Here is a 21,090-nt window from a genome sequence, read left to right as displayed (position 1 = left end):
TGCCCAATCCTGGCTATTTATAAAAAAACAGATTTGATAGACAAAAATAACTTTCCATCACAGTTAAACAGACTTGACAGCAATGGAAAGTTTTGAATGTTCTGAAATCGGAAAAATTGAAGTGATAACCAGAGGCAATGTCCCCCAGCATGGAATCCATCCTTTGCGATTGCTCAGCCTTAATATGTCTGCCCCTGCTTCTCAAAGAGGACTGCTCTGAACCCAGATAAAACTTGTTTGAAATCTATCTCCTGTTAGTTAGTTTATTTGGTGCTTTTTATCTGGAAAACTTTATTATTCTTAGCACAATTTCCCTGCTTACACTTGAAGCAATCCTTCTCTTGCAGTATGATTAATCTTTCCTTCTAAAGCAAATTGATTCTGTTTTTAGTCATCGCTTCATCACCTTTCTGAAGACCTTTGCACCAAGTTGCTGATTGCTGAATTGTTCCAATTCTGCATCTCTGTAATCCATCCTGCTACCCTGAAAGCACGCTGTATTTCCTACAAGAGGGACCATGATAAATGTGATTCTATAGGTGAAATTTATCATCCAAGGTGGCCCAACAGCTCCATAAGCAGGTTATTGTCTGATACAGCCCAAGAAAAAAATAACATTCAAGGCAATTAGAGGTTTCTAACCTCTCAAGAGCTGAAAGGAATGAATTTGTTATCTAAGCGTATTTAAAATTTCTTTTCCCCTTCGGATACTATGCCACATTCTCACTTTGGAGGCTGAGAGGACTACAAGCATCTGTCTCACACCACCTGCCACAGTGCATTGACATGCCTGACCACTGTGCAAAGCACATTTGTTTTCTTAATGTGCCACCAGACTGCTGGTTAAACAGAGACTTTGCTCAACACTGCTCCACATCAGCACTGTGAGGAGGTTTGTGTTACAGGTAGAAACTGTAGCTGTCAGTGATAACTCTTTTTTAAGCAGTGTTTCCAGAAATAAGATGTAGTAGAAAGGCTTGAAGAAAAGCCCTAGACATTTTCTCATATGTGCTTGCCAAAAAGTCTTGGGAGTCCCACAGAGGAACCAGATGGCCACATATGTGATAATAAAACCAAAAGACAAGGAGGAAATGCATTAATAACCATGGCAGCCATCTCATTTAGAAACACACAGCCTACACAAAACTCATCTCCATCGAACACTTGCAGTGTCTCTTTCCTTCAGATTTTCTATCTCCTGTACCAACCCTAGTAAACCAGGCTGCAGGTAACCAGGAAGACAGCCCATGGCCAATGCAGCCATGGGGATAACGTTAGCCGTATTTTCTTAGGTGGATATTTAAAATGGCAGAAAATGTGGAGGCAAAAAAAAAAAATATATCTGCTATTAAGCCCTGACCTCCCTTACCATGACAGTACAAAATGTAGGCATAGTGCCAGGTTTGGGACTTTCCCTGCTTTTGCCCACCCTAGACTGTGGGGTCGCAGTCCCCAGGGAGACCAGTCGTCCTTTCCATATGGCAGAGCCCACGTCCTGGCATGGTGGACTGGAGAAGCCTCAGCAGCCCCCCAGGCCCTGCACTTGCTCACCGAGGCTCTGCAGGCGGTGGAGGGCAGCCGGTGCCACCTCAGAGGGCACCAGTGCCACAGTGCCTGGCCCAGACCTCGACATGATGGTCGGGCCGGGCCTCAACATGGTGGCCAGGCTGGGCCTTGCTGTTGCCAGGTGAACAGGTTCTGTAGACCCAAGGCCACCTTCTGTCCCCTCAGCCCAGGGCAGAACTCCATGGAGCTCAGACTGGGTCTGAGTGAGATCAAAATATTGCAATAAACCAAGAAAAGTCTTGGACCACATATTAAATGGCTTTCTTGCAAGCCCAGCACGTACAGTACTTTTAGGTTCTAAGCAGTTAAATTTGATAATTTCTGGCCTTGGAGGCTTTGCTGGCATCCCAACCTTTCAAAACTTCAAAGACTTAAATATATTAATAATAAAGTTTAGACTCTTTTTTTGTTGTTCTGAACTTGTGGGCTACAGCTGAGTTATGTTTTGAAGCTTTCCTATGGATCTGTGAGAGTTAAAAGCTATCTTTTTAAATGCAGATTTCTGTGCTTGCCTTATCGCTGTAAAAACAGGGTAAAACCAGCAAATATCATCAATTCAGAACTTAATATAGAATAACAATTGCATGAGTGAATATCAGGTGGCATGGCTGATTATTTCTATGTGAACTAAGCTCAAAGATACAAATAATCAGCAGGGTAACATCTTAATTATCTAAAAGTCCAATAGGAAGTGCTGCAATTTTCCTCTGGAGATAACCAGCACATTAGGAGATGGTTCTTTTCTTTCCTGCATATTTATGGCTGCTGCCACCTTGCCAAGCTATTACTGGAGCCCTTCTTCATTCACAGTCAGTATCAATTTATGGCTCAGCAAGGGACAATCAGCAAAGGTGGTGCTATCCTTCACCTCTGGTTTCCTGAGAAATTGCTCTGGAAATTGAACCCTGCCAGGAACTACTATGTATTAAATGATCTGTTGTTAACCCTGTATGTACACATGCAGGACCTGATCCCAAGCGAGATGAGTGTCTTCTCCTCCTCTTGACATTCACAAGAGAGGTGGGCATTCAGTGTACACTGCCTTGCAAGCTGTGGCACACTTTTGATAATGCTCTTCTGCAGCTTCAGTGTGCAAAGTGCCTACAGTTACCTCCTAGAATAGGTGATAATTTCCACAGTCTTCATTTCTCTGCAGGCAGAACAACAGTATAGCATTGTTTGGTCGTCCTTGGACTAGTAGAAGACCTGTCTATAGACCTGGGCTTCTAGGAGACTTATCCCATCCGGCTAATAAAAAGCCATCTGTACATTGCATGGCAGCGAATTTGTTAACTACAGCATAAAGCCTCGTTAGGAAGAAAGGAAGAGCCCTCTTTTTCTGAAAACCCTTTGTAGTCTTAGGCAGATTTCAATGAACTTACTGGTTCCAGAGAGTAAGCAGTTTGGTACCTGGCCAGCAGCTGAAATTCAGGCACCTCTGGGCCAAGTAAGCACATTGATTTCTATACTGCCAAAGTACTGGGGGCAAGTTCTCAGTTCTCTCAGTGTTTTTAGCCCCTGAACTGGAAATTACACTCGAGGAAAAACTAGAGGTTGTTTTCTTTTCAGGCAATTAAGCGCTTCTAATTATTATTTTACCCATTCTTACTGCCTTTTTTTTTTTTTTTTTTTTTTTTTTCTTCTTCTTCTTCTCTTTTTCCCCAATATTATGTCCTGCAGTTCTGGTAATATGTATGGCTTGGCAAAATGCATCAGTGGAATTACAGATTTTAATCTAAAAGTAATACTACTATTTCTGCTTCCTAGTAACATTTTTTTTTTTTTTTCTCCTGCACAAACAGCCTCAGAAACAGGACTTCTGATGTGAAATGGTAACTTCAGTTCCACCAGATATTTCAAAGCAGGGCTTTAGCAGAATTTAAAGCACTTCTGCTGAGTTGCAAAGGACTAATAGTTCTTTCAAACTTAATAGAAAATTTCTAGTGGCTCACTCATGAAAAGTCCTCCACAGGGCTGTATCCTTTCCTAGAGACACACCTTTTTGATTGCTGTCATGCTGCCCATGCTAGTCCAGTAAGACCTTTTCTGCAGATGATGCTTTTGAACTTCTGTCAAAGATGAGTGTGGTAAATGTGGTACAGACATAAAAAGCACATGCATGAGCAAAGGACAGGTCATAAACTAGGATGTTTTTACAACCACAGCAGGTCTTTTAAGCTATGAGATACTTTGGTTTCTAGCTCTAGACTTCTAGGAATGTATCGATGCCTTGTATCAGAAATAAATTCACCTACTGCATTGATTACCAAATGGGGAAAGTCAAGTCCCTTCCCAGCTTTATGGTGAGAAGAACAAGACAATGCTGCACCAGCTTGCAAGAGCTAGGATAATAGCTCAGGATATTAGGTCTGAGTAAGCACAGGTAGTGTTGTCTAGGAGGATCTGCACCCATCATTCCTTTTACTATTTCAACATAAAAGAAAATTTCATATGTCAGAAATCAGAAATCATTTGTTTCCTGACAAGTTTATTAGAGGAGAGAATTCTAGTAGGTTTTCCCCCATATTTGCATATACCAGAAAAAAAAAAAAAACACACACAAACAAACAACAAAAAAGTTTTTCACTGATTTCTCTTGTCCTATCCATAATAACCTGAATATACTCTAATCTGTATCCCATTTTCCCTGCACACAAAAGTATCGTAATAGACAGGATTCATACAGGGAAACACAGAACTGCCTTTCTTTATAGCATCTTGCTAACTCCCAGGAAATAAGGGGAGACGTGAAGCCCCATGTCTGACAAGCCTTTAAAATTTTGTCAACAGTCTAGTGATGGCTTCACTGGTGCGTGGTGCATCTGCTGAACCTGGAATACCTTTATTGGGATCAGAAAGATTTGTAATTAATATTAAGTGGAAAAACAATGCTTTCTTCCCAAAGAGAAAAGGCCATGTGTAGACTGCTCTGGCTTCAGCAGATCTACAAATCTAAATCCCTTGAGCATCTGTTATATTCTCTTCCTGCTAAATAAACACAGGACTTGCTAACGGTTAATGCATTAGTGCAATAATTGCTGGGGAAAAAAAAATAAAAAATGTATGTGAGTCCCTGCAGTCAACTCTTTTAAACTCACATTCGGCACAAAAAGAGCCACATGGGGAACCGCCATCTGCTGATTTTATCAACACAGCAATCAGCATTGTGTGTAAACTATATCCTACCTTGAATGACTCTTAGATTCACAGTGCTTGTATTTAACTCCTCTTTGGGAGTCAGTATTCCTCACCGATAATTCATTTTAATTTAATAAATGAATTTTAATAAATCCAAACAAAAAGCATGGAATGCATTTTTTCTTCCTGTATCAGCATTAAGCCCTAGCTTAAATAGAGTTCAGCCTTACTGGTGTTTAGCCCGATAAACATTCAGAGAGCAAAAGTATCCCCCTTCCCAGCCTTCATTTTGATAGTTTAATGAAGGCAAACCCTTCTGAGTTCCTTTCCTGTGACGGTCCCTACATTCTCTTCAATACCCTAATAGCACATCTCTGCCCCACTGAGCACAATCATCCTCTGTTCAGCCCTCTGTTAGGCCACTGAGGGTTTTCTCATCAATACTTGTTTCTAACCAGTGACCTTGTAGCCAACAAGAGAATTTTCTATTATCAATCAAGGACATGTCTTTGTATTTGCAATGCAAAATATCATCTTATTTTTAATGGACTTCAAGGTTGTCCAGTTCCTTCCACGTGGTATCCCATTTGTCCCCTGATACTTCACTACTTTGTATCTTTAACAAAGGTAATTAGCATCCTCTGCAACTGGGATAGTTTATTTCTTTTTCATTTTATGAAAACTTGAAATATGTATTGTATTTGGGATACTTCACTACTGACCTCTCCTTTTAACACTATCACTTGCCATCTGCTCCAGAAGCTCTCCTTAAAATCTTCTAGTAGTCACCATTTTATCTGGGTTAATTGTAATTTCTGTCATGGCACCATATCGGGGACTCCAGGTAGCTCTGTAGCACTGGGACTCTGTAGCACTTCCTCTGTCTCATTCCTTTCACAAAACTTAGGTTACAATAACAGAGTTCAACCTGCACAGAGTCCACAGCATTTCACTATAGACTGACTCAAGTCTCTTGTGACTGGAGAGCTGTAGGAGTACCTTTGGCTAAATGGCAGTAGACACAATGTTTTCTTTTAATTTTCACTATTGGCGTAGTATCTGAGTCATAGACTTGTGATTGCCATTGCAAAAGTGGGCGAGATAAAACACTTGGGACTAAGAGAGATTCTTGTTTATATCCTGATGTCAGAATTTAAATCTAAGCTTGTTCCTGAAAGTGTTCAAAAGTGACACTAGTAGTATCAGGGTTTTATACTCCTTAAGTTTTTTAAGGTGACATGAAAACTTGAAGTATACTTTTTGATAGTTTTGATATCCTTAATTCATCACAGCTCTTGATTTCAGCTGAAAAAGCTGTTAACTCTCTAGGTTTTGAGGGGAAGGAGAGGTGAGGGAGGTTTCCAGGACAAAATTTCTGACTAGAAGGGATAGGAGAGATGCTTCTCCAAATGTGTTCTTCTGAGAAGGTCTCTCACCTCGTCCTAATTAAGTGCTGCAAATTTGCTGATAAATGACAAATTAAGCTGATGTTCAGCTGGTAACCATTCAGCAATTACATTTATTCTGTGCCAGAGGTGATACTTTTTCACTCAGCATAACAGGCTAATAATCCTGAGGATGCTGCTTTCTCCAAGCAAGCATCTGTGGAACTAGGAGGACTGAAATTGGGCCTCATGTCTAACTTGGCAAGTGAAGAATATTTTGTATGAAGACATCTGCTGTTCGAGTCACTCCACTGCCTGGATATTACTTTGTTGTTGTTGTTAAAGTTACACCTATAAAATACAGACACTTTTTTTGACTAGTATGGGCTACTTTACATCACTTTGGCTATATTGCAGGGCTGTAAAAAAAAAAAAAAAAAGCGAAAACATAACTAATATCCTCTTTATAGCTCCCCCATAAAGGAAATACAGGCAAAAGGGCCTTACTGTGAATGACGATTAGCTTCACTGGTCTGAATTATTTTGCAACTTAAACAAAAAGAGCCATGAGGCTGCATAAATTGCAGCCTTGAGGGTGAATCACTTTGATATTCATTGAACACGAGCACTGAGTATGAGTTGCTTGTTCAGCTGCAGACAGGAGGGAGCAGCAATAAAAGCACGTCAGGCACACTTTACCTTTTGTCTTTTATACATGGACTCTTTGTGCACATCTTTCCTATTGTTTTATTTTCATCCTGCTCTCTTCTGTGTCCCCCAGCATTTTGGTGAAGGCAGAGCAGGAATGAAAGGGCTGACAAGAAGATGGGCAATGCAGAGATGAGCAGATCCCATACAACTGGGGCTTGCCAGAGTGCTGGTCAGTCTACCCACATACCTGCCTGTCCATGTAACCTCAGCTTGCTTTCCACACAGATGGTGATTTTCCACATCTTATAAATCTGACCTCTGTGTAGCTGCAGCACTCTTTCCAGGGGAGCTGCAGAAGTGGTGAATATAGCTGCAACTGCAGCAGGTTCAGGGGACGTCCTGGATCTTCAGAGCTCATCCTGGATATGAAAAAGAAGGCAGAGCAGTTGAAGTGGCACTTCTCAGGCATCAGACTTAGTAACCTGCAGCTACTTGGACTAGAGGCTGACCAGAGGAGAGCATGAGTAGCTGGGAAGCTGACCGTTCACTCACAAGCAAGTGCCAAAGGCAAGGAAATGCTCAGTTCAAGTAAAAGAGATCAAGCCCAAGTATGGTCAATTCTCATTTCCATGGGGATGTGTGGAGAAGGATTGTCCAGTTTGAGTGTCTTTCCCCTATCCTGCTCTAAGGCAGGGTTTCGCCACTCTCCTGTAAAGGTGCTGAGCAGCAAGAAAGCCCATGAGAAAGAGGCCTTTCATCCTTTTCTATCCTTTTCTTTTTCTTTCTTTCTTTTTTTTTTTTTTTTTTTCAGACGTGGCAGCTACTCTTAGTGATTGTCTAACCCTTATGCAAATACTGTATGTCCCGCAGTGCCAGCCATTGTCGCCAGCCTCCCTCATGCCAGCAGCCTCACTCCACCAATTGCCTGCAACCCAGGAAGCTCAGAGGTAAGCTCACTGATGGAGCACCTTTTAATTCTGTGCCTGAGAAGACAACATTAAGAAGAGTTGGGAAGGAATACAGAGGATTTGCTGTTCGCAAAGCTGCACTGGGTAACCACAGGAGCTTGCCACATATTTCACTGGGCCCATATGGAGAAGGAAAGGCTGATGGGCTTACAGGCGACCGGCTTGTAACCCACCAGGACAGGGATGGGAGCCAGCTGCCACCTGAAAGCGTGCAGGGAGATAGCAAAAGCTGCAGGGAAGGAGAAGGGCTCTCTTTAACTGGATTAGCTGCTCACAGAATATTCTATCATCCTTATCTCCTTCAAATTCTGGGGCTTTCCTGACACTAATGTGTTTTGTGATCCTACTCCAACTAGATTAATATTAAAGAGCAGAGGAAGCATAAAAGAGATCAGCATCAGCTCAGAAGGAAATAAATAGGCTAGAACAGTAAAATAGTACTAAGGCACTGAGAAGCAGGGAATCAAAACTAAAGACATTAAAGTGTTCCCATTTTGCATTAAACCACTGATGGAGTATTCATTTCAAGGTACAGACACATATTTGAGTGACATAAAGCACTGATAGTTCTCCTGTAACTCTCAAACCTCTCCTTAATAGGTAGTGTCTTAGGAGAAGGCTTACATTTTGTGGAAGATAAAGGTGAAACCACAGAGAATGTATTTTAAAGTCATAGAGCCTAAAAAAGCCACGTTTGTAGGTGTAGAAGTTCTAACAATATTTTTCTCTCAACAGCATGCCATTTCTGATTTCATATCCCTAAGCCCATATTAAATTTACTTCAGTTCAAATGTAGCACGGTCACCTGGGCTGACTTTCAAAGGCAAGCTCAGCAAGTTTAGCAGATCAAAACACACTTCCTTATACTGGCCAGCCACTGCCAGCCATGGAAGGACTTGGTTCAGACCTGTCCTTAAATAGAAGCAAGCCTCACAGCTGAAATATTGAATGTAAAAACCTCTCACCTTCCTCTCTCTAAAGGGAGTATCAGCATCTCAAACCACCCAGAAGCAGCAGGTGAGAGACACTGCTTGGGCGAGGCCTCCAGCACACATCTAACTCCAGCCACCTGAGCAACCTCACTTACCTTGGTGGGTCTTCAAAGCATCCATGCACTTCTGGTGAGGAACGTTTGGAAGAGACAAGAATGGTTTTCTGTCCACACACACACACCCTCCAACACACATCTTGTCCAGGTAGTGTAAGCTGCTTCCCCAGCTTCACCTGCCTAAAACTGGCAAGTTTGCTGCTTTTACTTGTCAAGCTGCTCTTCACTTTGAATGCAAATGAAGCGAGTCACGCATGTCTTTGAGTCACTGGGGTATCTTCAGCCGCCCATGGTAATCACTGAAATATTTTCAAAACCAACCAAACAGAACCAGAGCTCGGTGTTGTTGTATTCTACTTGTTTGAAAATAATAAAGAGATGTTGGTACAGCCCCTCCCATTATCCCTCCCTAAATGCACAGGGCCTCTGTTACTGCGAGTTGTATAGCAGGACCAAGAGCTAGCAGAGGTTTGCAACAAGTCTTATGGAAGCTTTGGGCGTGATGGCTTTTTGCATGTTTCCATCATCAAAGGTATCATGGCAAGTCCTGCTGTGATCTCAGTACGGTGCCAGTGGCTGTGGGCAGCTCTAGCAGGCAGCACAAGCAGTCCGAGGTCCTCTGCTCCGGTACACCCCATCATGGTCCTGCAAACTGCTTCCACCCACCACGCAAACACATCCCAGCTGCTCAGCACCACATGCTGATTTGCAGGCCATTACTGCCAAATGTAAGGAAAGTCAGGGTGGTGTACTGGGTCTGGCTGGGATGTTAACTTTCCCTGCAGCAGCCCATACAGTGCTGCGCTCTGCACTTCTAGCTGGAACAGCAGTGGTATCACACCAGTGTTGTGTCTGCTGCTGAGAAGTGCTGGCACAGCATCAGGACTCTCTCTGACCCTCCTAGGGGGTGGGCAAAAAGTGAGAAAGAAACATCAGCAGGGCAGCTGACCTAACCCAACTAAAGGGATATTCCATACCATATGATGTCACACTCAGCAATAAAAGGTGGAAAAAGGAAGAAGAGGGGAGGGGTGGGCTCTCATTGCGAAAACGTCTGTCCTCCCGAACACCGGCTACATGCGTTGAGGCCCTGCTTCAAGGACGTGGTCAAGCATCACTCATTTGTGGGAAGTAGAGAGTAATTTCTTTCCTCTGCACTTCCACATAGCCTTTACTTGTTTTGTTTAGTTATTCCCTTTCCCCCTCCCTCTTCCTCTTTCCCTTTTTTTCCCTTTAGTTGAATTGTTTAATTAATAATAATATTTCCTTAATAATATATATATATATATATTTTTTCCTCTTTAATTAAATCATCCTTATGTCAACCCGTGAGTTGTTCTTTCCTTTACTTCTTCCCCTCCTCATCTGAGGAGGGGGAGTGAGAGAGCGGTTGTGGTGTTCAACTGCCTAGCACGGTAAAACCACCACAGGTGGCTGCAAGGAAGATAGGGTGCTGGTTTGGTAAGGCATGGTGTGAGAAGAGAGAGAAGTAGAGGGTATGGGTTGTAGGGGTGACTGCAGGGGTGCAGTCAGGGTGATGGGGCCTGGAGCAGAGACCGGGGGTTTGACAGTGGGTGATGCTGGAGGAGACCAGAAGGGGGGTCTTGGGCTCTCCTGATTTGAACTCTGCTAGAATTTTATTTTATTTTATTTCCAAATATGCAGGAGATTTAGCCTTTACATCCTGCTTAAGGTTTGGTATTGTAAAAAGCTTATCTTGGGTACAACTACATGGATGGTGTTAGGGAAAAACACATTTATAAGACCAGTGGGGTGGGATATTAAATGTTATCGTTGTCAAAATTATCTCCTGAGAGATACAGGATATACGCTGTCCATTTGAATGCACTAGTAGGGAAGTCTAAGAGGCAGTTAAAGCTGCAGATGGGTGTTGAATTTTAAGTCCTGCCTGCAAAATACAAATGCTAAAACAAACATATTCCATTTGATCAAAAGCAACAGGTTCACACTGAGGCATTCAAATAAGAGCAAAGAAGAATGTTTAAATATAAACCTTAAATGAAAATAAGGGTATCTGAGACACATCACAAGAATTAACTAGCCCGCAGCCAAACCAATGTTTCTGCTACCTCCTCTTACGCATTTTTGTTATACACTTGTATGTGGCCAAAGAGCACTGCAGCCTGACCTAGGACAAATGTCACCATGCCCATGTGGAACGAATGAAGTGAAATGTAAGAGATTTCAGTTCAAGAAGTTCAGATAAATGTTTAAGGATCTAGTTCTTTGGGGGGGGGGGGGGGGCGGGGGAAATCTGCATAAAAGCTCCACTTTTGTGTTAGAAGAAGAGAAAACTAAAATATTTTCCAAAATATTTTCCAATGTTATTCTACAAATCGGAAAATCATTCAGTACTTAACCAAGTGGTTATATAGTTGCTGACGTTTAAAAGCCTTCACCTTTGTACAAAAGCAAATCTTTATTTCAGATCTCAGCCTCTGGGCTTAGAACTTTTCCTAAGATGTACTAAGATTTTATTTTATTTTATTTTATTTTTCTGTTCTTTACTTATCAAAATGTGAAACTGAGGAATAAGCTACATAGTGTAGATGATTGTGTTTGACTGAACCATTTTCTGAGGCAAGGCGTGTGTGGATGTGTCCAGTTTGCAAACGTCAAGAGAATCCCATTGGCAACAAGAGGGAGAACTTTCTACATTTAGTAACATTTATTTCTGCATTCGGTATCAAGTACATAAGTGCAAATATTCAGAGTCCATAATTAAGTCCATTAGGAACTACAGAGAATGTAATACAAATTGTAATAAATTTAACAAGCTGGAACTTTCCAGTTACCATACATTAAATCAGCCTGCCAATCCCTTACGACAAAAGTACTGGGTTTTGTTTTCGTTGTTTTTTTTTGGAGTTATACAAAACTGATTACCATAAGTACCGATTACTGTTTATTTTATTTGTGCTGGAAAACACTAAAACATCAGTCTACAATTCTATATAGTTAATAAAGATGAATTCAACCAGCAACCCAGTGACGTAGAAGCAATTTTAACTATTGCATCAGTGCGCTAAGCAGGAAAGCCCCTAGCCACATATAACATTAAAAGTTATAGAAGCAATGCCAATAGAAGAAGGAAAAACACTAAAAAAATAAAATAAAAAAGGTCAATATTATTTAGGCTCTCACCATCATGCACTTTATAAGCAACACAAAAAACCACATCTAGTACACTTTTCTCTTTACTATACTTTAGTGCTTGACACAAGTGATTGCAAATATTCTAAGTGCAGAAGCAGCAGGGGAAAAGCACTGCTTCCGAGTTTTATCCTTCTAATATTATGGTGTCAAGAAAAAAAAGAACAATAAATTTGCAGTAAAGTGTAAGAACAGAGCTGTTCCACTCCAGATTCCCCCATTATTCACTACTGTAGCTGATGAATTCTTGATGTCTGCTTTACTCTGCCTTTCTCTTAGCACCTGGGATTTTAGCCTGAATCCTAGAAATAAAGAAAAAAAAAAAAGTTTATATGGTCATGCAGCTACTCCATTCCAATGGATCCCCACTTAGAGTCTTAGCAAAGGGATAATTTTCTTGGCTTGCATTTTGTGTGTTGTTGCTACAGGTGGGATACCGTCTAGCAAGAAATAGAGGTGATGTCCATCCACATGCTCCTACAGGCACCAAGTTGTAAATGTTTTTTTGTAGTTCATGTAACCATGGGATATGCTCAGTGGTATTCTCCCACCCTTTTTTATGCTATTGTGGGGTATTGTCTACTGGAAGCCAAGAATGAAGTTTTAAAAAAAAAAATCAGTACAGACTTTTAGTCCTGCCCAAGGCTATGGGTTTGCAAAATCACAGGAATACTGGCTGGAAATGTACCCTGGAAGTCTTCGAATCAGTCTCCTACCTGAGGCAGGACTATCACCAGTGCTAGATTAGGCTGGCCATGGCTTTGTCTTGCTGCATCTTGAAAACCTCCAAGGAAGGAAGTTCTGGCACCTCCCTGGGCAGCCTGCTCCAGTGCTATATTAACCTCCAAATGAAGAAGTCTCTCCAAATGTCCAGCACCAACTTTCTAAGCTAGATTTGCGCGGTTGCTCCTTGCTATAATTTTTGCCTCTGCTGAGTTTTGCTCCATCATCTTGTAACTTCCCATCAAGTAATCACAGGCTGCTATGAAATAACCACTTAGCTCCCACCCTGTCAGGCAAAACAAGGCCAGCTTCCTCAGCGTCTCCATGTGGGCTACTTGCTCTCTGTCCCTCACCATCCTGTAGTGTTCCATTGGACACCTGTCATTCAGTCAACTTTTGCAGAGTCATGTATTCAAGCTGCGGAGATGTACGGATCCACCTTTCAGTAATTCTCAAGTGTTAAGGACCATGCTTAGACCCTCACTCTCCTCTTATCGATCCCACAAAAGCTTGTGCTAGGCAATGCATTAGGCCCCAGAGCAGGCTGCATCAACAATTTCATCCAGTTCTGACCATCCTATGATGGTTTGTGACACTCAAGGTCATGGTGATTCCAGATATTTGTTTTCTCTTACAGGGTGCTGTTCTAATTCCCACTTTGTTTATTAACATTATTATTATATCTAATGGACAGCATCCCTGAATGCACAAAGGCAGGCTGGGGCAGTCAGTGAGGAAGAGTTAACACATTTCTTGTGGTCTGTTCTGGCGTGGACATCAGACCCTGTTTGGGATGCTCCATCCTCATCCCTCAAAGGGCAGGGGAGGGGAGAGAAGGATGTGGGATCACATCTCTGCCTCTCTACACTCATCTGAGGAGGACTGTGTTCCTCCAGGGATCTACCCTCTTGCAGGTTCCTGCATGCCAGGAGCTGGGAGGACATTCACAGGACACATTGACCCCAGGACCACCCAGCTCTTAGCCACCTCGGCATACCACAACCTCACAGCAGGACATTTGGTCAAGTCTGCTGCTGAACTCACTTTGCCACAACAGAGTTTATGTGGGTCCGCACAAGTCCCAAGTATTGATCAATCTGTGCCTGCAGAGAGCACAAGGAGACAAAGTCAGTGGGGCATCAAGAAAGTACAACCACCCACACACCCGGACTGCAAAGCTGCGGATGGACTTACCTGGTACTTGTCATATACAACAGGGAGAGTAAACATAGACACCACAGCTGAGGAGAAAAAGAGCACAGTGTTAAATTCCTGCTGATCAGATCCCTCCAGAGAAGAGACCTACTTTGAGCAGGGACAAACACGTATCATGCCACTTGGTCAGCTGATCCACCAGGGATCTTCCTATTAAACACGAACTTTGCTCAGACCTCCCAAATACAGATTTTCCCAGTTCTCTAGTAGATACACACCCGTAAAATGCAAATTGGTTCTAGCAGGACAGACAACAGAATAACGAATAAGGGAAAATACAAGTTGATGGTTTAACTGTGGGGAAAGGACAACAAGGAGAGGCTGTTTTGCCTACGTAAAAATCACCATGGAATTAGAGTTAAAAATAGATTTAAAAAGAAATGATAATTTTACCCATTATCAGAAGAGTCAGGCCATTGAAGAGGGCTCCCACATAAGTCAGCAGCCACATTAGTACTGCAAACTAAATTAAGGATAGATCATTACATCACCTCCAGTGTCAGTGTAAGAAATGAGTTCACTTAACTAGCTAACATAATGGCACATCAGCCATTTTTTAATGTGTAAAGGGACTTGTTAAGTAAGGCACATTAAGAACTAGGTACTTTTTCTGAGTGTATAAACCCATTTTCCCTCCTTCAGATCACTGCTTCATACTCTCTTAGCTGAGCTTTCACATATATTTAGTGTTTAATTGCATACATTTAAGACCCTGCATCCAATTCTGATGAAGGCAAGGGTCATCCCACACAAGTTAATCACAACCCCACAGTGATAATCCCAGTGACTGAAAAGCCTTGAGGGCTGGGAGATGGGTACATTTTTCTAAAGACCTTTCGTAATTTAGCAGCCTAACCCATGTCTGCTCCCTTAATGATCTTCCCTTTGCTCTGGAAAACACCTGCTTGGGTGTGGGGCTGAAAATAAATAGCTGTCTCAGCAGGGAGGGAAAGAGGGCATTCCTCCACAGCAGGAAAGGCCACCATTACAGGAAAGCCAGAATGACAAAGGGATTAGAGGGGAACACACCATTTTGTGGCAAGGTCATAGAGAGCACAACATAGATGCTTCCAGTCCTGCAGTGGCATTAAGCTGCTCCTGCACCTTTTGTAATTCCTGTATTATGGATAAATAACTTCAACTGCAGACTGCCAAACCTCTGAGCTACTGGAAGTGAGCAGATTGGAAACCAAGTAGGAGAACAACTTTGATATCTGGAGCTATGCAAAACTAGGTTTTATAAGGACAGTGTCAACAAGGGAAGCAGCACTTTGAAATGTAAATTGATCCTCCAGAGAGGGGTTAAAAATATTTAAAGCAATCCTACTTTTAAAGAATCCACGAGGTCCTGAACGAGAAAGAGTCTCCTCAGCTCTTTGACTGTGCTGTTGACGTATAGCTGGAGACAGTCTGTGTACTTCTGAATCTGGTCCTGTGAGAGATTCATTTCCATATCCAAGTAGGCTCTGCCAGAAACACACATCTGGTTACAAACCCAGCCAGGTTCACCTGCCTTGCACACTCATACCTGTCTCCCCATCACTCCCCAGCCCTCATTTCTTTGCAGCTGGAGCAATGTGTCCCCCTTCCTGTGGGCACAGAGCCACCAGCACCCATCATTTTTGCCATGCACAATCTGTCTCCCTGGGCAATTGCTGTGCTGGGGCCATTTGCCTGTAGCCATGCCCTGTCCACACACACAGCCCAGTTTGTACGGTCTCTCTCTTTACTGTTCCCAAAGGGGGGTACAAATCCTAGCTGGGGTGGTTCCCCACAAATCTGACCTGGTCTACAGGTCTCTGCTCATTGGCACAGCAGAGGAGAAGGCATCGCTGCTCTGCGGGGCAAACAGCCCAGACCCTGCGGGGGCACGGGGAGAGCTTAACCAGCACCCTACGGTGATGCACTGCCCCATCACGGCCTAGTAGGGCTGGAGAAAAAATAGAAAGAGTTCCCATATGTGCCCAACAGGGCATACCCTGAAGCAATACTCTTTCTACTTGCAGAGATACTGTATTATCAGTAGCTCTAGTGAAACTCCTTTTCTTCATTTGCTTATAATTTTCATGATCTTTTGAGCCCACGTCTCAGAGGATGATTGCTTTTGTAGTTTTTCTCTCTCTCTTTTTTTTTTTTTTTCCCTCTCTTTTTTTTTCCCCCAAGAATCTAAGCCAATATGGACTTACAGCTCTTGAGACTCTGGACAATAGCAAGAAATATTTCCTCTGTTATGAGCAAGAATTTTATCTGGTATAAAAGCAGCAGCTGAAGAAACATGAGTTGCCACAAGGAATGGATCCTCCACAAGATAAATGGCCCCCAGTCACAACTACAAAGCACTCACTTGAAGGGATGGCCCTCGTCCGTCTTCTGCACGGCCTGTAGGACCGATTTGTAGATTCTGAAGCTAATGGTGGCCGAGAGGCCGGCGAGGGCCAGGTAGGCCACGACGCTGACAACACTGAACTGGGTCAGGGAGAAGAGCAGCAACAGGAGGCTGCCGAACACGATCCCTGTCTGCTTGATGTCACGCCAGTACAACAGATCGATAGCTGGGGAGAGAAGACCAACATGTTAAAGGCGGGAGCTGGGAGGGCATCGAGGCTGCTGCGATGCTCGGGTCCTTTGCTGGAAGAGAAAGGGAGGAGAGATGGTCCTGCTCACGTCTGTCACCTGGAATTTCCTTTCCCGAGAGCAGCTCAGTGACTTCACAGATGGAAGTGAGGATCGATCACCTGCTTGAAATCCTTGTATTCCATGTATTTGTGGATTATTATCCCCAACCACAGTGTGGCAGGTATCTTGTGAGGGCAAGGCAAATGCAAACTGGGGTTTGTGTTGTTGGTAGGGTTGCATGGAGAAATTTGCACCCCAGCTTGCATTTACCTACTCTCCATCTTCCTATTGTACATTGAAATTCTGAATTGTTATTATTTGTTTGGTCACAAGTCCAAGTGCCAATTTTTTCCACTTCTGGATCAAAACACGTTCAAGTTTTGGTTGTTGATAAATGAATGAAATAGTTTGGGGTTAGCCACAATAAACTAGTTTCCCATTCAAACTTATGACAATATAATTTTGTTATTTCTCTAGTTCTAAGAAAGGAAAAAACTCCTGGTTTTGCCACTTCTTAAGTTACATGTATAGGAAACCATTTATTACATGAATAAGAAATAAATGTGACCTTAAAATGTGGAATAATTCCTCTTACTGCTGCAAATCTGGACATCTCAAGAATATTTTAAAAAACTTTTCTATTTTGTAGATAACTTTGCTTGTCTAGATACAGGGGAGGTGTTAGTTAGAACAAAGCAAGTGTAGAAAACCATTTTCCAACAACATATTTTTACATTTCCAAAAGAGTTCATTTTGACCATGCTTTTTATTCCATTTAGCTTATCCTAGCCACTCCAGCAAACTATCCTACTGAAGGAATGGGCACTATAAAAGCAAAATGTTAAGAAATTATCATAGAATGTCCAGTCCAAAAAGGTAAATTTAATGCATTTGCACCCATAACCTGTTTCTAAGCAGACTCTTCATCCAGCCGAAGAACAGGCTCATGACAATCTAAACAAAGCAGCTCTAATTTCACACACTGTCCTCATGAACAGCTTGAGCACAACAGCAGCCAAACAGATTTCAAAGATGCCACTTGTCAAATAATTCTGAACAAAGAGTAAATTCAGGAAAAATGCAATCTGTCAAAAGAAAATTCACAAACACAGAAAAGAACAAAATTAATCCAGCATAGTAGTTTGTATCATCTAATCTCCAAAAAATTGTGAGTCACCACTGCCTGTTTCCCTTGAGTCAATGAGCCATTACTCATTACTATTACACATATTAGCATTGCTTTTCAAAGTAATGGGCTTGAGTGCAGAAATTGCTATTGCGTTACTGAACTCTGTTCCCTTCACGCAACATTCACATCCTACTACGATCTACATCCATGGACACAATATAGTAACTCTTTGATATTTCTAGGCGTCAGTACTCAGCACTGGACATGTGATCACGAGCACACATGAGATGGGTGGTACGTGCTGGGGTCCTGGGTGTGAGTACACAAAACAGGGATCACACCAGAGCCTTTCCAGTCATATGGCCATGTCTCCTTCCTGCCCATACCCAGGGGAATGGACTGGTGGATGCTCCAAAAATGCACTTACAGCCTAGGGCATGCACCCACACCACAGAGATGTGGAGCAGACCCAGCTGCGTCCATGCGGGCAGCTGGAGCTCCATAGGTTGCTTGAAGGATTGCAGGCTGGAAAGTGGGGCTTGCAAAGCAAACTGACAAAATGGCACCCAGAAGACAAGTGTGAGGTATTTACCACGCTTTGTACTCTTTTTTTAGTGAGAATGCTGCAAAATTCTGCAGCACAGCACAGCAACTGGTGTGCTTTCACCAGTGAGCATTTGGACAGGAGGTATTATTCACAGCTTGATCATTTTTATGCTTAAAAATTCCTGTCAGAAGATAGCATTGGAAATTTATGCAAATCTCACATTTTGAGGTACTTAAATTTTATGTCACAAAATAGATTCGTGTTAAATGAAGTGAGCACAGGTGAGCCAGCTCAGGATGCTGTATGTGGAATATCATCTGCTGATGAAACAAAACGGTCACGCACCGAGCAAGAAGGCTGTAGACAGGCAAACAAATGAGAACTGAGCCAAAAAATTCCAACAGGCCATTTCAGTGGAGTTCCCTGAGTTATTACCCATTGCTGATAAGACTCAAAATGTGCAACTAAGCACTCTCTCCTTCTTTCTAGGATCTTCTGCCTCACATCCCCTCAGACTGGGAGTTTTTCTGAATTGCATTTTCTCATTCCTCTCATCAGGGAAGATGCTGAATGACCCAAGATAGCCTTGTCTGTGTGTGTATATCCTGCAACCTGCCCCTTTCCTCCTGTGAGGTGACTGGGGTATTTACTAAGCTGCAGCAAGGAAAGCCTCGCCACCACTCTGAGCGAAATGGAGAGAGGCCAAATGACACAGTTCTGGGGCTGTGTGCATACGTGGGAGAGGAGATGAAAGGCAGCTGGCCTCTTTTCGCCACCCAAATGAAACCTGGGAGAGAGGGATCCTACGTCTTTTAGACCTGCCACAAGTATTCCCATGAGCATGGAAAAAATATGCGCCACCTGCTAGGTGGGAAACCTCAGGAGGAGGCAGATAGGGGTTTAAGGGTTCTTACACAGCTGCCCCAGTGCCCAGGTAGTACCTGTCCCATCAGCGTCTGGCACTGTAAACAGACACCAAGAAGCAAAGCAATGAGAAATCTTCTTCACCATCAGGTGAGCCCAAGACTGGATACATCAACCTCCTCCCCACCCCAGTGTTTGTTCTGAATGAGGATGAAAATGAAAGGTGAAGTTGTCAGCCACATTCATATGTCTGCTTCGTGTTTCATCTCATCCTATATTCATATAAAACTAACTCAGACAGCAAATGGCGTCCTCAAACACTTGCTGGCCCCATGGGTTTACTCCCTTCAACAGCTTATGACATACAAATGGTGGCCTGAGTCTTTGAGAAAGGGCAGCTGCCTGTTCATCCCTACGTATGCCAAATTAATGACCACCCAGGCTCAGACAGAGAGTGTGTGGGGACACAGCGAGCGTGAGCTCAGCTACAGCTGCTCATCTGCACCCACCTCTCTGCTCAGCCAGGCTGCAACAGGCTGCGAGTCCTGCTCTCACATGGGGACATCAGTCCCCAGGGAAATCGGAGGAGAGGGCATGAATTAATGAAGTAATAATTAGATGCTTTGGTCAATGCTTAGTGAAAAATTGGCCCACAGGGAAAGAATAAAAGGTCCTGGTGCAGGCAAAGGTCCTGCAAGCCCTGGGCATGTTGCAGGCTGTATGTGTGTGTGTGCGTGCATGTGCCTGTCCTTAACTACAATGGCATGATTCTGAGTGATGCACGCTGAATATGCATGAAGCAGGAGGCTGGTGCCATGTGAGCCTGTCGATATGTGCTGTGCATGCAATTGGACACCAGGTCAATCTGGCTAAGCAAGACATTTCTGACAGCCAAAATGCCGACTTCAGAGCACTTTCGGCTCGCAGCTAGTATTTGCAAACAAGGGTTTGGACAACAGGCACTGAAATCAGCATTGGTTTCACTCAAAACCTTCTTTTTTGAAAATCCCAACTCTAAAGTCCATTAACATGCAGAAGCTGTTCGGTTGTAGCTTTCCATGATCTCCCTTCAAGCTCCTGGAAGGAGGGAAGCAGAGTCCCTCCTTCGGTCACTTTGCTCTCTTTCCAGCACAATGCACCAGAGCTCTGGCTCATTTGTGGAGGTATAAAAGGACTCTGGGTTTTGCCAGAACAGTCTCAGACTCAGAAGTCTTTGTATTTATTACGGGGGACTTGCCAGCAATCTCTAAGAAAGCAATGTTGCAGACTGATGCAGGTCACTGCAACTGTCTTTGAAGAGTGTTTCTGGAGAAATGCATTTTGATGAGCTATTTATCTGAAAGCATTGCCCGTCCATTTTTTTTTTTTTTTTTAACTGACAGCAGATCTTGTAAAATGTTACTCAAGTAGCCTTGGATTTGAAGGGAAAATCTTCCAATGATGCCAAGCAGCATCTCAGCTACAATTCATAATATAATTTCATCTCATTAAATGAATTGGAGTTCTCCATTTGGGGCCATCCCCTGGACTAATGATGCACAAAGATAAAGTCTCTGATACAAGCAGCCACCTGTTGGTAGGAGCAGCCAGTGTTTGCGAGTCAAATTAACAGTAACCTCTCAAATACAAGTAACAGCAGCACTATGCAATGCTTGGTGCAAGCAAGGAACTGCTCACGAGTATGGTGCCTGAAAGCTCACCCAGCTCACATCAGTTTTAAGCAAAAACCATTTGGATATTTCACATCACAAAAGCCAGAAGAGAGGCTTCAGGGATGGAAAGGGCAGTGATGGAGGCAAGGGGTGAAAGGCTTGAGATGGCTGAGGTGGCCTAAGAAGTGATGCTTCTGAATCCCTTCTGGTGGAAACAGCGAGGGCTGGGCTGTGGTAGTTTATGTGGTCCTCAAAAGCACCGTGGTGTGGGGCAGCTGCTCCTGGAAGATAATTCCAGAGAAGGCAAATCCAAACCAATCTGTAGCTGAGATGTCCTCCTCCCCTCAGACTTCTGCATGATTATGTTTTTGAAAAATATGGTTGTAAGAGAAACGGAAATCTTTCCATTCCATG

At 43.1% G+C, this 21,090-nt stretch overlaps 1 protein-coding gene across 2 annotated transcripts in view; it reads right to left on the bottom strand.

The window, feature by feature from the left end:
• Window positions 1–11,423: 11,423 nt before the first annotated feature.
• Window positions 11,424–21,090, bottom strand: part of RTN1 (reticulon 1) — a 103,710-nt gene continuing 94,043 nt past the window's right edge. For both annotated transcript variants that reach the window (XM_035327082.1, XM_035327083.1), the window contains 6 exons: window positions 16,213–16,420; window positions 15,196–15,334; window positions 14,262–14,331; window positions 13,848–13,894; window positions 13,698–13,756; window positions 11,424–12,232 (listed from right to left, as the gene is read on the bottom strand). In XM_035327082.1, coding sequence (XP_035182973.1) covers window positions 12,190–12,232; window positions 13,698–13,756; window positions 13,848–13,894; window positions 14,262–14,331; window positions 15,196–15,334; window positions 16,213–16,420 — 566 coding nt within the window. In that variant the 3' untranslated portion in view covers window positions 11,424–12,189. The remainder of the gene's footprint in view (window positions 12,233–13,697; window positions 13,757–13,847; window positions 13,895–14,261; window positions 14,332–15,195; window positions 15,335–16,212; window positions 16,421–21,090) is intronic.

Source organism: Oxyura jamaicensis, chromosome 5, assembly GCF_011077185.1.
Source record: "Oxyura jamaicensis isolate SHBP4307 breed ruddy duck chromosome 5, BPBGC_Ojam_1.0, whole genome shotgun sequence".
Taxonomy (NCBI): domain Eukaryota; kingdom Metazoa; phylum Chordata; class Aves; order Anseriformes; family Anatidae; genus Oxyura; species Oxyura jamaicensis.
This window is presented reverse-complemented; position numbering and strand designations above follow the sequence as displayed.